At 36.0% G+C, this 16,052-nt stretch overlaps 1 protein-coding gene across 2 annotated transcripts in view; it reads right to left on the bottom strand.

Annotated features, from left to right (window-relative positions):
* LOC149535323 (uncharacterized) overlaps positions 1–16,052 on the bottom strand; it is a 277,827-nt gene that overhangs the window by 63,670 nt on the left and 198,105 nt on the right. For both annotated transcript variants that reach the window (XM_089805671.1, XM_089805670.1), the window contains exons 5-8: positions 3,582–3,939; positions 3,261–3,432; positions 2,837–2,980; positions 2,327–2,719 (exon numbers count right to left, since the gene is read on the bottom strand). In XM_089805671.1, the coding sequence (XP_089661797.1) occupies positions 2,327–2,719; positions 2,837–2,980; positions 3,261–3,432; positions 3,582–3,939 (1,067 nt within the window). The remainder of the gene's footprint in view (positions 1–2,326; positions 2,720–2,836; positions 2,981–3,260; positions 3,433–3,581; positions 3,940–16,052) is intronic.

The raw sequence follows: 16,052 nt of genomic DNA, 5'->3' as shown, positions 1-16,052 counted from the left end.
ATTATATATGCTCCCTATTAGTCTTATATTTTACGAAAACAAGGTAGAATGAGTCAAAGATATGAATTTATATTGGTCATAAATGGAGATAAAAAACTAATTATGCAAAGATCCATATAAACTGTCATTGCTTGAGCACAAGCAATCTTAGGAGGGGAGGATTGCCATGTCCCCTTGTTTAAGAAACCTAATTATGATGCCCTATTCTGAAATAAAGATTTAATAATAAGTAAAATGAAAAATATATAAATAAATAAATGATATACTCATAATATAAAGAAATAATATTATTATTTAAATACATAATATTATAATAAGAATTAAATTATTTTTATATAATATAATATTATAAGAAAATAATAAATAAATAGATTTGTTAATTAATAAATTAATTAACAATTATATTCCAATGTAAATAAATCAGTAATACAATATCTATTATTAATAAAATCATATCATACATATTCTTCCTAAGGGCATGACTCTAGAGAAAAATAAAAGGATATATATAGAATTATAATCCAATTTGGGATGAGGGAAAAAAAAAGACTTTATACACAAACAAAATATACACAACCTTCCTTGAGGTCATGTGGGTTTGTGAGTAGAGAGGGACTCCATCAGTGGACGTGAGGATTGTGAATATCTCTACTCCATGCAACAACCACATCTTATTCAAGGTACTGATCAGTATCGTAACTGTGTATTGTGCCCATCCAGGAAGTTATTGCAAGGCCTAAACCATTCAAAGAATTATAAAATTAAAAAGCCAAGAACCTCTCCTAGTATTGGCATCTCAGATCCTACTAGCTAACATATAATAATAGCAGACTTCTAAGAAACCAATTGGAAAATAGATAGAGGAAATATATTAAAGTGATGGATTTTTATAATTATGGAATTGAGAGTGTGGGTGTAAACACCCGAACAGCCAATATAATAAATTCGGTATCCATAAATTTTTGCGGTTTCTCAGTATTCTCAATAGATAATCTTTGCCAAATCCACTAGTGTGAGGCATAGGTCAGTGGTGATATGTGACCCAATAGAAGTCTCTGCTAGTAAATAATATTTCATTCAACATTGATTACCAATCTTCTTATGCTGACAGATATCAGAAGTAATTGTGAAAGGTACTAGTTAGACAGCTACTCAAGGGTATAGTTGTTGCAATGACTATTTGCTGGTGTATTCTCTACTCGAAGGAAGAAAGTATGTGTGTGTGTGTGTGTATACACATATATTCAGCTAACTCCAGAGTGCACATATATTATCTATTTGAATCGGACATGCCACACATATAGTCTGAAAATGATGAGAGATTATGAACACATATTAAGGATCATCAAATTGTTTGACAAAATGTATAAAAACACTAAGAAGTTAAAAGAACAAGTTTAAAAAATTAAATCTGACAGGATAACATCAAGCAATATTACAATGACATTAAGCACTGAGAGTTAGATAAATCATCTCGGATTCCTAAACTACACTATTATGGGAGATTACAAGCTTCGGAGGAAATGAAGATTGAGTAACCTATCATATATATTAGAATGCAAATAGCTACAAAAATGCAAATGTTCGACAAAACACTCTAGATAGTATGACAAACTTCAATCCTACTGTTTATGCAAGCAACTATTGGGCCTCAAAGGGCAAAGTTAGGGAGATCCCAAAAAGGGGACATTACAAACGGGTTATTTAGTTGTATCTGCATACACACATCACTCGTATGCATTAGTGTTTGTGTTTTAAAGGTCAGAATTGTTTTTAAAATAATGTCTTAATATATCATGCCAGAAAATCATACACAACAACCATTTATTCTATTTTCTTGATTTCCATAGCAACTGGTTCTACTCAGTAATAGATGTATGATGTGTGGTAGGGAGAATGGAGCAGAAGGGGAGTGGACCGAAGGTGAGTGAGGAGATGCTGATACAAAAAAAGTTATTTACCTCCACAATCATAAGATTTGCAAAAAAGAGACCTTCACAACATATGGTAATTGGTAAAATACCATGAGTAGCAAAGAAGAAAGACGTGAAGAAATCGTTGACCACCTTGCTCTTTTGACAAAATTCTTTTGCATCTTCTGATTTATCATTTATATGTAGGACACACAGAACCTTGCTCAGCTTGCTTTTCAGACAAAACTATTTTGCATCTTCTGATTTATGTGTAATTTCACATTGACATATGGTAATCAATTTTTATCACTTGTTAATGTAAATCCATCACATCACCAATGATTTTTATATGATCAACTATGCATCTATAAATTATATATTGGATCTGAAAACTTATTGCAAGATGAACTTACTGCCAAAAAACCTCGCCCTTCTCATTAAGAATTCGCTGAAATTCGACATCAGTGGTATTATAAATCTCCATATCTCCATTTATGTTGAATTTATGAATAACATAATAGCAAATTCTTCTAGATAGTCCTTGTGGTGTTGATGGCTGATTATCTTGATGTTGTAGTATCTCTTCCTCTGACAGGCAACGGTCTTCATTGGTCCTCTTCCTCTTATTTTGATTAGCTCCATTGGCCAAGCTGTGCTTCATTGCCTCTATGCAGGCTAAACGAGCTTTTTCAAAAAGAGCATCTTTGCTAGCATCCACAATTGGACCATTGTAGCTCCCAAGCACAGCTAATCTTTTATGATGGAACTGCAGAATACGTACAAAGGCCCTAAACATTGCTTTTAAACTGCAATCAAAAAAGTATCAGTTCAGAATATTTACCCCCCTCCACAAGCTTATATAGATATGACATTTTTAGAAATGGTTATGCACCCTGGACAATTCTACCATATGATCTATGTACCTTTCTGAAGGGAAAAGGTCACCATTACGCTTTTTAACCATGCAAAAAAAATTGACTAAGCTTTCAGCAAATTCAGCCAGAGGAAGCTCCTCAATGTCTACCTCTGGCAAACCCTGAAATCTCCTCCATTCTAAATAATGCCGTCTGAAGATGTAAAATGAGTGTTCAAACAATCAGTAAATCATATGAAAAGTTAGAACTTCTAAAAGCCATCTAATTTGATGAAACACAAATGCAAATTAGCAGGAAAACCACATTTTACATATTAGAAACAAAATATTGTTCACTGCTAAAGAATGCCATAAAAACATATAGTAAAATCACATGCCCTCAACAAGAATTGCTGATACAAGAGTAACTACTAAAGCATTTGATATAAAGATCAGGTAAAAGAAGCCCGAAGTAAAACTCATTCTATGATCACCTAGCCCATAGATCAGTCTTCAGGCTCCTATTTTCTCCACCTTCTTCTATCTTTGCTAGAATATCCATATCTATATCACGATACTTGCTTTTGTCGCCAACTGATTTGATAATTTCAGTAACTGTTTCACACCCAGAACTGGAGACAGCAGAATTGCAATCCTTCAATGTACCTGCAACAATGACTTTCCTCAAGATTTGGACTTGTAAAATACTCAAATTTAATCTTTATAGTGGACAGAAAATTAGTTTTGAAGCTGAGAACTATTTAAATGCTGAAACAAACAAAAATTATGAAATAAAAGTTTCATCAAAAGATTACCTTTACTTGCTTGTTTACCAGTCCTTGCATAGCTATTTTGCACTGCCAATTTCAGAGATGAACCACGGGTACTGCCAATCTGTCGCCTTTTGCTAGATGAATGCTTTGAATGTTTGGGTGCAGATATTGGAGAGTGTGAAGGAAAGGGCTCTATTTGAGGCTGCATAGGTTCAGGAAGGGACATTCGAAAAACAGAGTTTTCTGGCAATGCCACTGAGGGGTGTCCCGGAGGCAATGACTCAGAATCATGGTCTTTATCCCAGACCATTGTAGAATCATTGAGAATAGCATGTGACCGGAAGTGTATGCCATTTGCCTTGCCTTGCACAACTGCATCTAATATTTTGGAGTTTTTCTTCTGGATCATCATCAATAAGAATCCACAGAAGAAATTCAGTATATAGCCTTCAAGTTTCAGTAATCCAGTTTAAAGGTATCTTATTAGGGCCTGCATCTACTTTCTAAAAGTCAAACCTCATGACAGCCAGCTAGCTTGTCAATAGGCTACAATCTACATCAGTCATATCCAGAAAATGTCAATCACACAGCAGCTAATGCATGTCAAGCCATAGAATCAATTCATTATTGTTATTTACCTCCATATACAGTTGCTATAGATTCCTACAAACCTCCTTACCAATGATATCTAAGAAATATATATTAATATAATACTAACTGTAAAAGTAAGTAGGATCTCTGATAGGAAATACTTTTAGTCTGTGATATAATATGCAGAATAGAATTCAGACTTTTATATATTATTAGTAATAATGTATTCTTTATGTAGATCTGAAGTATATGCTATGAATTGTCCTTAATACTATCTAGCACTTTGCTTCTAAGACCAGATTGCAGATGTGAGGAAGTATTTATAATGTGATCGATATCCCTTATCTCACCATCAATCATCTATAAGTATGGAGTGAATGGGCTTCATGACCCCATAGAGACATGACTCTTACGTGGCCCTTGTAGAGTCATGGCTCTACGTGGCCATGAATTAATATTAGTTAAGGAAACCAAAACATAACACAGCCCAGTAATATTTAATACTGCCCAATCGGTATTGGACTCAGCCCAATAAGTATTAACACAATCTGATGAAGGACTAGTATATACATCAACATAGGCATATGTAATACAGATTGTATAATAATAATAACATTAATATATATATATATATAATCACAAATGCACATGTATAATATAATGTATATTTCACTTCTACTGAAGCTATACTGTAACACTCTCTCTTAGCAAGGGAGAACAGAAATATCAAACATATCTCAAGAGTCTTAACATGATATCAATTATTTATGATATCTTATACATATATCAGATTATTTGACTTTAACACTCTGAAATAGTGACTTGTCAAATAACTATCATCTCAATGTTATGAACACTATCATAACATGTATTATGATCTCCGGCACACCAGCCCAATAACTAGATTGATCATAATACGTTTGTTATCAATGACTTCCAGTGTATCTAGAACAATAACATAATCTGTCATGATAACAAGCCTATCATTTGTAAGATCGTCACCTTACAATGATTACCTTCTGAATATATATGTCTATGAAAGATCGCCATCTTTCATTACATATCTGATGCAACTATTCAATTAGAAGCATAAACACACATACAAAATTGAAACTTAAGTTCAATATTCAACAATTACAATTTTATCATACCAAGTTTACCTCTAAAATATTCCAATTTAACCTGGGCAAGAGGTTTGGTAAGAATACCTGCTGTTTGCAAACCAACTTGAGAACATCTCGATATACCATATCTCTGATTCAATATGCTTATATTATGAGAAAAAAACTGAATTTACAGATAAATGATTTCCCTTTAGGTCTGAGTACAACATTGCATACATCATTTATGTATTCAAACTTTGGAAATGCACCACTCTCCCTCTGATTCCTCACTTTAGTATTCTCATTTAAATTTATCCACTTTATCTCTTCGTTCAACAATTTAAAATGCAAGATTTTCATCCTTTTCATCATTAACTTCTGCTAGGGCTGCTTGAATTTTCTCCCATTCCAGACAGACATTATGAGTGTGACCAAATTTGTCGCATTGTACTTCGGACCAATCTCTTTTCCTGTATGATTTGTTGAATTCCTTGTTTTGATGACTTCCCTTTCTTTTTTCCTTATTATTGGTACTGATTTGAAGAGCTTGAATTTCTCCCTCTTGATTCGAAATGATTCCTCTTGTAATTAATCTTGACTCTTCTTGAGTGCATTTTTTTTTGAGTAGTTCAAACTTAGGAAGTTCAGGTCGAGAAGTTAGTCCACGAATAAATGTCTCCCAAGATAGTGGTAGTCCTTTTAGGGCTATAATGTTGAGTTCCTTGTCATCTACTCGATTTCCAATGGTCGCAAGTTAATCTTTCAATTATGAGATTCTTAGGAGATAAGACGTAATACATTCTCCATTATTCATCTAGATGTATAGTAGATCTTGCTTCAATTTTAGCAATCTGCTTGTGTTATTAATTTCGAAAGTATTCTTTATAGTGGAGAACATCTCAAAGACTGTCTTAAGATTTGCTATGGATGGAATAATGTGATCTCTAACTGAATCTATGATGATCTTCATGGCTTTGTTGTTGCGTCTTTTCCAAGTTTTGTCTAGATCATTTTCTGGCATAGATTTATTTTCCTCTATTTATTCTTCCAACTGCAATGGAAAATTTGAGGCTCATTCAAGCCAATCATCTAGTCTTACATGATTCACCATTTTGAATTAAGGTTATATAAATTCTGATGTAGAAGTTATTATAAATCTGAATCTCTCTATCAGGGTGGTTCTGATACCATGTAAAAGTAAGCAGGATCTTTGATAGGAAATACTTTTAGTTTGTGATATAGTATGCAGAATAAAAGTCAGAATTTTACATAAGCATTGCTATAGCATTTTGATCACTTTGCAAAGCCAAAGAAAGAATGGAAGATTGAACAAACGCTAATATTTACAAATAACCAAAAGAGGTCAATGAGGCTTCAGAAGTTCAGACCCTTGTAAATGAGAAGAGCTAGAGCACAAACACCCTAGCCTATGAAGACTAAAAAGTAACTAAAACCAAACATATGAAAGATGAACCAATGAGAAGGGATAACACTGACATTATTAAACCCCCCATATAAGATACAGTAAGAGTGAAGGATCCTTCAAAGAAATTTTGATAAATTTAAAAATCAAGTAGGAGACCATGAAAGAGGACTAACATTGTTATGTATCTATTGGTAAGGCTTAGTCTGGAAGAACCAACATCATCATCTATCACTCCAAAAGACACCATTCTGCGAAAGTATACTGATGCTTTGTAGACTTTTGCAAAGCGTTTGATTCCATTCCCCGGGCAGCCTTGTTTCAGAGGCTTAAGGACTTGGAGATCTCTGAGATTCTTTTGACAACCATCATGCGACTGTATGGGAGTGTGGTGGGCAGATTTAAGACACGGCAAGACTTTTTGGACCTCATACAGAGCACCACTGCGGTGAAGCAGGGGTGTCCCCTTCCCCACACCTTATTTAAATGTCCCTTGTCCCGACTAATGCGAAAAATGGGGACAATCCGGACAGTCCTCTTAAAACTTAAATTTCCTGATATCACTTTCCCAATCACGCTGTTTTTACCTTTGATATGGAAAGTATGTATAAGATGGTTATGTATGTATGTTTGTATTGATAATGAACAGTAATACCCTTACAAACTGCTAGAGTTAGTCTTCTTTATACATTGATAATAATTATGCATGAACTTCTCACAATGTTGTTGTGCGGTGGTGAGATTCTATGTATGTAATAAAGATGGTGATCTGGCTCAAGCGATGGGATTTATCCAATTTAAATGTGTATTCAATAATATTGATATAGTCACTGACAGATACTTGGATACTGATTCTGTATGAGTTTTGGTAATTATTACCACCGCCTGTGAAATGTTTCAGCTCCTCCTTGTTTCCTTCTATATATTGTAAAGTCCCCAACTAGAAGACTATCATTAATTTACTCAACTGTTCCTAAACAGTAGTTTGAATTATACTTTTCCATATTTCTCAAGTTCCTAATTTTGTATATATTCATTTACATAACATTTCATATTCCTCATATGTAGTCATTTTTTTAAAGGCCTCTTCTCATATTTTAATGTTTCTTATTAGGAATAATCATATAAATGTTAATCTATTCCTTTATCTTCACTCCTGACTTGTTCACTACCAATGGCAAGATTGTGAATTCCCTTATATTAAATCTACACTGCATATTTATGTGTACTGATCTATCCACTCTCTTCCCGCTACGTCATCACTCACTAGATTTGAATTGTGTGTTGATTGAATTCATATCTGTTGACTTGGTCTTTAGTAGCGGATTGACTATTCATTGGCAACTGATCTCAAATTCATTGGATGTCTAATGTTGGAGTTTTTTCTCTTTGATATTAATCACTAGATATAATGTTCACCGCCGGCTCCATAGTCATCCCTTGTATTTTCTTCGATTATCACTTATAGTGATATTAACTGAGTAAGGTCACAAAATTTATGTAATTGTGACTTCCTTTTGCCATATCGAAGCCTCTGGTCACTATACTTATCCAATTGGTACCGTCCGATCTCTACTTGTTATTAAATACTATTGGAGGAAAATAGGGGACATGACACTTATTTGGCATTTATATTGACGAGTTGGAGGCTTTTCTTCGAGAGCACTCTCTCTAGGATGATGAGTGCCTTTTGCACCAAACCATGATTTCCATTTTGCTCTTTGCGGATGATGTGGTTCTCTTGGCATCCTCTCTGGAGGGTCTTCGGCAGTTGCTTGACGGTCTGGCTTCTTTCTATGAAGACCTAGGTGATGGTCTTTAACTGTTTGAAGACCTCTCATCTCCACTTCTTTTTCTAGGGCAAGGAGGTTGAGATACCTTCATCTTATACAAATTTGGGGGTCAAGTTCTCAGGAACCTGGTTCAGCATGTCATGTCCCCATTTTTCGAGGCAATTTGATTTAATTAATTTAATTAATTAGGTTATCCAAAATAATGAAAATTATATGAGGACGACTAATTAATTATTTTAATTAAATAAATAAGTGGTATTAAGTTAATTATTTATAAAGTTATCAAATAAATAAATATTAAAAGGTAACTTTATATTTAATTAATTTAATAAAGTGACTTGAATTATAAAATATTTTATAAAGTCACTTAATAGATAAAATAAAATAATGTTCTAGAAGTTTCTGGAGAAAGTGGAGAAAAAAGAATAAATAGGCACCCCGAGCTTCATTTTGATCATCCAGTTGTTTATTTCTCTCTTGACATCAAATTGTGATTCAGTCACATAGTCTATTGTAGAGCCAAGTGGTTTCAGATAGTCAGTTGATCTTTGGGAACGAAAACTCCCTTGGATTAGCATAACTGAGGAAGTGAAATATCTTCTAAAGGGTTGCACAATTGGAGGTGATACTTCAGTCACTTCAGCTAGGGCATCATTGGGCCTAAGGCCATTTTCAGCATTTCAACAATTCAGGAGGCAATTTTAGCAGGGCCGAAATTATTGGAAGTCATTTCTAGTAGGTCTGCAAGCTGAAAAAGCAGTCCAAAAAAAGCAGGCCGAAAAAGAAAAACCGAAAAAAAAGGCAGTCCGAAAAAGCAGCTCCGAAAAAAAAAGCAATCCGAAAAAAAGCAAGTAGAAAAAGCAGATCGGAAAAAAAAAGCAAGCAGAAGGGGCAACATTGAAGGAAAATATTACAGCCATCCACAATCAGGTTCTTCACTTCTCATTTGGCATATTTTCTGAGAAAAGTAGGTTTTCAGCTGAGTACAAAATATAGCTTCAACACTTCACTATTTCCATATTGTACTTGTCTTTGTTTGCCATTTGGCATTATTGGTATCAAAGGAAGGCTAGGATTTTGCAATTAAAGAGCATTGTAATTTTTAGACTATCTATATTGTAAACCTAGAGTTTGATGATCAGCTTATTAGTTTGCATGCCAATTGTTTGACAAAATGTCAATTGGCTGTAAGTTCTCTTTTTGGCATAAATAATGTTATAATTTTGCATACTAAGTGTTTATATTAATGCCACTTGGTTGTAAGTGCATTAATGCCATCCTAGGTTGCATCCAAAGTATTTGTCATAATTACTAATTGTTGTAGCTGCATATTGCAAGTAGTTTAAGTCACATATTTGTATTGAATATTGCCAAAATTAGTTGCACATTCATGTTAGGTCATTGTTTAGACAATTTTGTAAGCATTCTCTTTGAAGCAAATCCAAACAAGAATCATTGCAGCAATCTGAAAAGTTATATCAATCAGATGACCCTTGCTTGCAAAGTGTTTGACGAAATGTCAAACAACTGAAGTATAAAGATTTTTTGTTATTGAAGAAGTTATAACCTATTGGGGTTATTACACAGCATGAGACCTGCCATGCAACCCCACATTGAAAAGGAGTACGAATCCCTCCCTTTGATTGAGAGACAATGCTTCCGACATCATTTCACGACACCACGTCCAATATGGCTCTCTTGGACACACTGATCCAACCGATTGTGCTTTATGGTTTTGTTGTCTAGAGGCCTTCTCTCTTAGAATCAGACTAGGCTTCGGTCAAGAGGGTCTAAACCCTTCTTCTTAGAAATATTATCTAATGTCACTAGTCTACCTCACAATATCATTTTGGTCGAGTTTAGCGTTCACCCTTTCATACTCACTACCATCTTTGACATGGTTTGGTTCCTCCATCGTCTTCAATGCTTTGTGGATTCTACTGATGGTCGAGACAGATATTCTTATTTAGCCTATCACTCCTTAGAGATGATTGTCAGCGCTGACTCTTCTAGTTGTGCCTAGTGCTAGTATACCCACATCTCTACTTTATTGAGGTCAGTGGGGATCATTATGACCATCTTCTTCATTTCCAGTACTCTTGGATGCTCCCGCTCATCTCCTCCCTTCCCATCAGGAGTTGAATAGGCATGCCACGATGGATGTCTACAAGTAGTATATCTATAAGACCTATATCGAACACCCGAGTGAATTGCAATTACGCATGGCCTTCAACATTGAGCAGTTCCTTGATTTACAAGAGGGAGTTACTATGTGGTTATCCTACCTCTCCCAATGATGCGCACGCACGCTCCATATTTTCCTAGGGTTTTTTAGGGTCGGCTCTCACTGGCTTCACATTTAGACAGATCACCATATTGCTAGGAGGGACCGCATCCATCAGCTCTGTGACATTGGGGAGGCTAAGATTGAGATACACTATATCTTCCATTGCTCCATCTACTACAAGATTTGGGGGAGGTTCTAATGTCTTTCAGTGAGTGTCAGTCTCTCTCCTTTGAGTACATCGATCAGTGGTGCCTAGCCCTTTACCTTCAAGAGGCTTTGAGGCTTTGTGACCACACCCTTCAAATTTAGTCTCCTTTGAGATAAACGGCAAATCAGCTCATCACCTCCTCCTCGATAGTCTCTATGGCTCGAGGTACCAAGCGGTCATTGGGTCTCTCTAATCCTAAGCATACCAAATCTGTGAGGCCTTGTAGATGCTACTTGGATCAGCAGCTCCCCACTCCTTGTGGCTCCTAGTGGCAACACAAGGTTGCTTCTCACCTTGTGCTGTACCCTTAGGTATGAGACTTCTTTACTGTGGCGGGGGGCACCTAGCCTGTTGGTTTGGCTACCTCCGTCTCTTGCTGTGGTCTCTTGTTTATTGTTTTATTGCTTTTCAGCTTTTCCTCGAGCACTATTTGGTGTCCCCGCTATTGTTTGGCTTCTGTTGTTGTACTTGACAAGCCCTTAGACCCTCTTTGTGGTCTCTTGTTGGACATTAATAAAATTATCTTATCTTATTATTTTATCTAACCTATCTTCAACTTTCAAACCATTCCCCATTTCCACACATAGAAAAAGACTAATTGAAGAGAAACAAAAGGACACAAATGCAGAAAACTTCTAATTCTAGATCGAAATTTTTTCAAACCCACTCGGTATCATGTAAAATTTAAACCAGAGGTAGTATAAACAGATACGACAAGAAAGAACAATGCAACTATTGGGAAAAACCCTCCTCGGCAAGGGGAACAATTCAGCCCAGCAGAAATATTTCCTTTATTGAAATTTTTCAAATCAGATTACAAAAACTCTACTTCTGATAACTTCTCCAATACTCAATAATCATACTTCGGTTATTATTTAAATACAATTTATAACTTCAAGAAAACTTGATGCATTCAAATATAAAGTCTCAAATATATAGGCTTGTCACATGCAAGCACACATGTAACATCTACTAACCAGTAAAAAATATCTTTTACAGTCTCACACCAATAATTATAAAATGTCTATAATCTTCACCAAATAACAGAATATATTATTACTATCAGACTTGACCACACAAATATCTCTAAATTAGATGCCCCCGATATTCTGATTATCTTATAATGATAAAACAAATATGCTGAAACTGACTGCATTCTTCTTGAATGAATAATACTATTGTCATTGCAATAGCATATGCCGAAGATACTAAATAACAATATTAAAACTAATATTAATAACCGTTGATGAAGTCAAAGAAGTTCAACGGACTTCAACACGAGCAAGACAAGGAATACGATGACAACAGACATCCAAGGGACATGATAGCTCAAAATGAATCAGTAGATAATGAAATATACATTCCACAACTAAAAGTTGCCAAGTCATTAGTTATTTAGTATCCACGATATGAAGCACAAGAACCAACAATTGTAATGATCCTTACTGACGTCTCCTATGGAAAAGATTTTTCTTCCACCACGTGCAAAGAGAATGGAGGCCGTACGGCTCTGTGGTGTACGTTGTGTTAAGGGCAATGATATACGTACACAAGGTGGTTCGTAAAGATGAAATGTTGGTTGTACGGTACTATGAAGTTGGTCGTATGGTAGCTGGTCGTAGGGTATGACGGGGATGACCGTACGGTTGATATAGGGAGATGGTCTCGAGGAGAAGATAAAGGTTGTATAGTGCAGGTTGTACGATGAAGAGTGGCAAAAGATGTCGTAGGGTAGGGTGTTCTGGCCGTACAGTAAGGGGGAAGTGCAGATTGTATGGTGAATGGGAAAACAGCAAGCCGTATGGCTAGTTCATGGGGGCACAGAAGGTGTATTTGGTGTCCTGAATAGCTAATGGAGTATGGACGGAAAGCCAACAACATAGAGATCATGAAATAAACCCAAACAGCAATTTGAACACAAATAATCCTTCAATTAATAATTGCCAAAATATGGTGCTCCGATTTGCCAGACCCGAATGAAGTGTTACAAGCAACAGAATAGGGTGAGGGTTGGATCCCACCAAAACTAGACAAACCAAATAGGGAAGATCTTTCACTTCCAAAATAGGGAACAACAAATAACTCCAACAAGAATTTGCAATACAAAGAAAATAATCCAATTTGCATACCTAATGACTACCTACAAGCCATGCTTAATTACCCGTCGAGGAAAACTTTCCAAAGGTGTACAAAGCTAGCCGATAGCAACACAAACTACAAAAACAAAACAAAAAAGGGTCTGACATATATTAACTCAATCGGCCCATTAACAATAGTTTGATTAACGATTTATCTTATAATAGGAACATTACAGTCCTCCCATCCCAAATTTTGCTTGACCTCAAGCAAATGCATCACCGGGTGCTGAAGAATGTGCTCACCCTCCCACGTCACGTCGGCCAACAACAAGTGTTTCCAACGCACCAAATAATCCTTCACCGTGCAGTTCTGCAAGGTCTTCTCACGTACTTCGATGATCTCAACTAGTTCCAACATGAGTTTTCCTTCTTCATTGAGCGGCAGAAGGTCTATGGCTATCATGACATTCTACCCCACAACCTCCTTCAGGCATGAAACATGAAAGACATTATGAATACGGCTCCCCTCCGGAAGTTCTGGCTTGTAGGCAACTTCACCAATGCAATGAACTATATGATAGGGCCATAAAATTGTGGCTTCAGTTTTTCCTTTCCCTTTTCCTTCAATGAGGATTGTCGATATGGCTGGAGCCTAAGATAGACCAAGTCCCCTACTTTAAAATTCATCTCCATTCGGTGTTTGTCAACGTACATCTTCGGTTGATTTTGTGCCCGTTGTAAATTTTCCTTCAGGTGTCTGAGGATGTCTTGTCCCTCCTAAAGCCAGTCCCTCGCTCTCGATACGCAACTATCACCCGGAAATGTATCAATAAAGGAAAGGGTTTCGTACCCATATAGAGCTTTAATGGTGTTATTCCGATGGACATGTGGTACGTGGTATTGTAACAATATTCCCCTAGGTGTATCCATTTGACCCATACCCTTTTTGTGCCAAAACGTAGTTCCGAAGGTAACCTTCGAGCCACTTGTTCAAAATCTCCATTTGTCCGTCTGTCTGAGGGTGGTAACTAGTACCTGGCGACAATTTTGTCCCTGCCAACTGAAACAGTTATGTCCAACAAATATTGATGAATCGCCCATCCCGATCACTAACAATGTTTCAAGGTAACCAGTGCAAATGTAAGTCTTTTCTAAAAAACAGATCAGCAACTTGTACGGCCTGAAAATCTTATGTGATGGCAAAGAAATGTGTGTACTTTATCAATTTGTCAACCACCACAAAAGATACAATCGTTTCCGTTCACCTTAGGAAGTCCAGTTATGAAATCCATCAAGATACTTTCCCACTTATGTTCTAGAATTGGTAGTGGTTGCAGTAACTCGACAGGTAGAGTATGTTCAGATTTGTTCTGATGGCAGACCGCACACTCTCTTACATACTACAATACGTCTCCTTTAAGTCCTTTCCATGAAAATCTCTCCCTGAGATGTCCGTATGTGTTAGAAACAATAGTCCACCAAGATAACTAAGAGGAAGGGGGGGTGAATCAGTTATCCAACAATTAAAACACTTATCTTCTTCAAACAAACTTAACCATTCAACCAAAGTAAATAGCAACCATATGTAGAGGCACATAGACAATTACACTAGATATGTTCACTAGGGAAACCTTTGATCAGAGGGAAAACCCGGGTGGGAATGATGCCCACAAGATGATGTACTAATATAAATATTCCTTATTAGAGGATAGACCCTGTTAGGAGTCTGTTACAACATTTAGTACAATGAGTCTTTGTTAGGAGACTTTGAACCCCTGTTAGGAGATTCCAACCTTGTTAGGAGTTGTACCAACCATGTTAGGAGTTGTGGAAGACAATTGAACCCACTGTTCAAAAACTTCAGGATCAAATCAATGAACCCACTGTCCAATTGACCTCGGTACTATTCCTTTCAGAATAATAGATGTGAAACAAGCTTCTACTTCTTCCTCTGTCCAATACATCGGACTTCTTCTCCTTCAGACCATGCAATTAGATCTGGAACTCTGTACTCAATAATAATAACCCTTAAAGTCACTTACACGCATAGGTAAATAACTCTACTTCTGTAGTGCTCTACTACTCAATAGTTCGCAAGTCTCATATGCTCTCTATACCTTAAACACGAAAAATATCTTTCCTTTATACCATGCCCAATAATAAATCCTTGAGTCAACTTCCCACTTAATTATAATTCGTCAATTAATGAATACACATTTAATTAATGTTGTCGGCTCATAGTCATAAATAGACTTTTACTCGTGCGACTTCCGTACATGCACACTCTTTGATGTCATCATCGGCCAATATGTTGTCTCTAGTTCATTGCGCATCTTTTCATTTCATTTTTTATTAACTACAGTGATCACACAATAGGAATTGCTTTCCCAATACTCTATTTCCATAAGGTTCTCTATAGATCAATAATATCTTCCGTACACTGTCAATTCAGTTCCATGCACTTACTCTTATAATAAAGACATATTGTAGTATGCGTTCAAAATTGTGCATCAATAAATAAGTAATATATTGTTCTTAATACAAAGATCACAATCTGCTGCTCATTTAGTCTTTACAAACCTACTAATATGTTGTCACCAATGACAAACACAGTCATGAATACATCATATCAATGTTCTGCAATGCTCCCCCATAGTGATAGCATCAGCATTCATGCTAACAATCTCCCCCTTTGGCATTGATGGCAACATAGATGAAAAACATCTAAGTTCCAAGAATACCAAGTATACAGATCTTCTTCATCAATCAAATTTTCCTCAAACTAACATCATTCATCATGTTCTCATTTCTTCCCCATTATACTACATAGAATGTTCTTCATGTCACTCTCCCTCATTGACATCAATATCAAAGGTAATACACAAATGGTTCAATTGCTCAAAGATACAATAATCTACCAGCGCGACCACAAGCCGATTTGTTGCTTTACAACTTTTGTATATAAATCTATAAATAGCTCAAGTGTCTAGAGACACTGTTGCATACCAATTACCAATTACCAAGAGTCAT

Source organism: Cupressus sempervirens, chromosome 10 (assembly GCF_028749045.1).
Source record: "Cupressus sempervirens isolate cs-2001-9-10 chromosome 10, ASM2874904v1, whole genome shotgun sequence".
NCBI lineage: Eukaryota > Viridiplantae > Streptophyta > Pinopsida > Cupressales > Cupressaceae > Cupressus > Cupressus sempervirens.
Note: the sequence above shows the minus strand (reverse complement) of the source record. Positions and strands in the feature narration are given on the sequence as shown.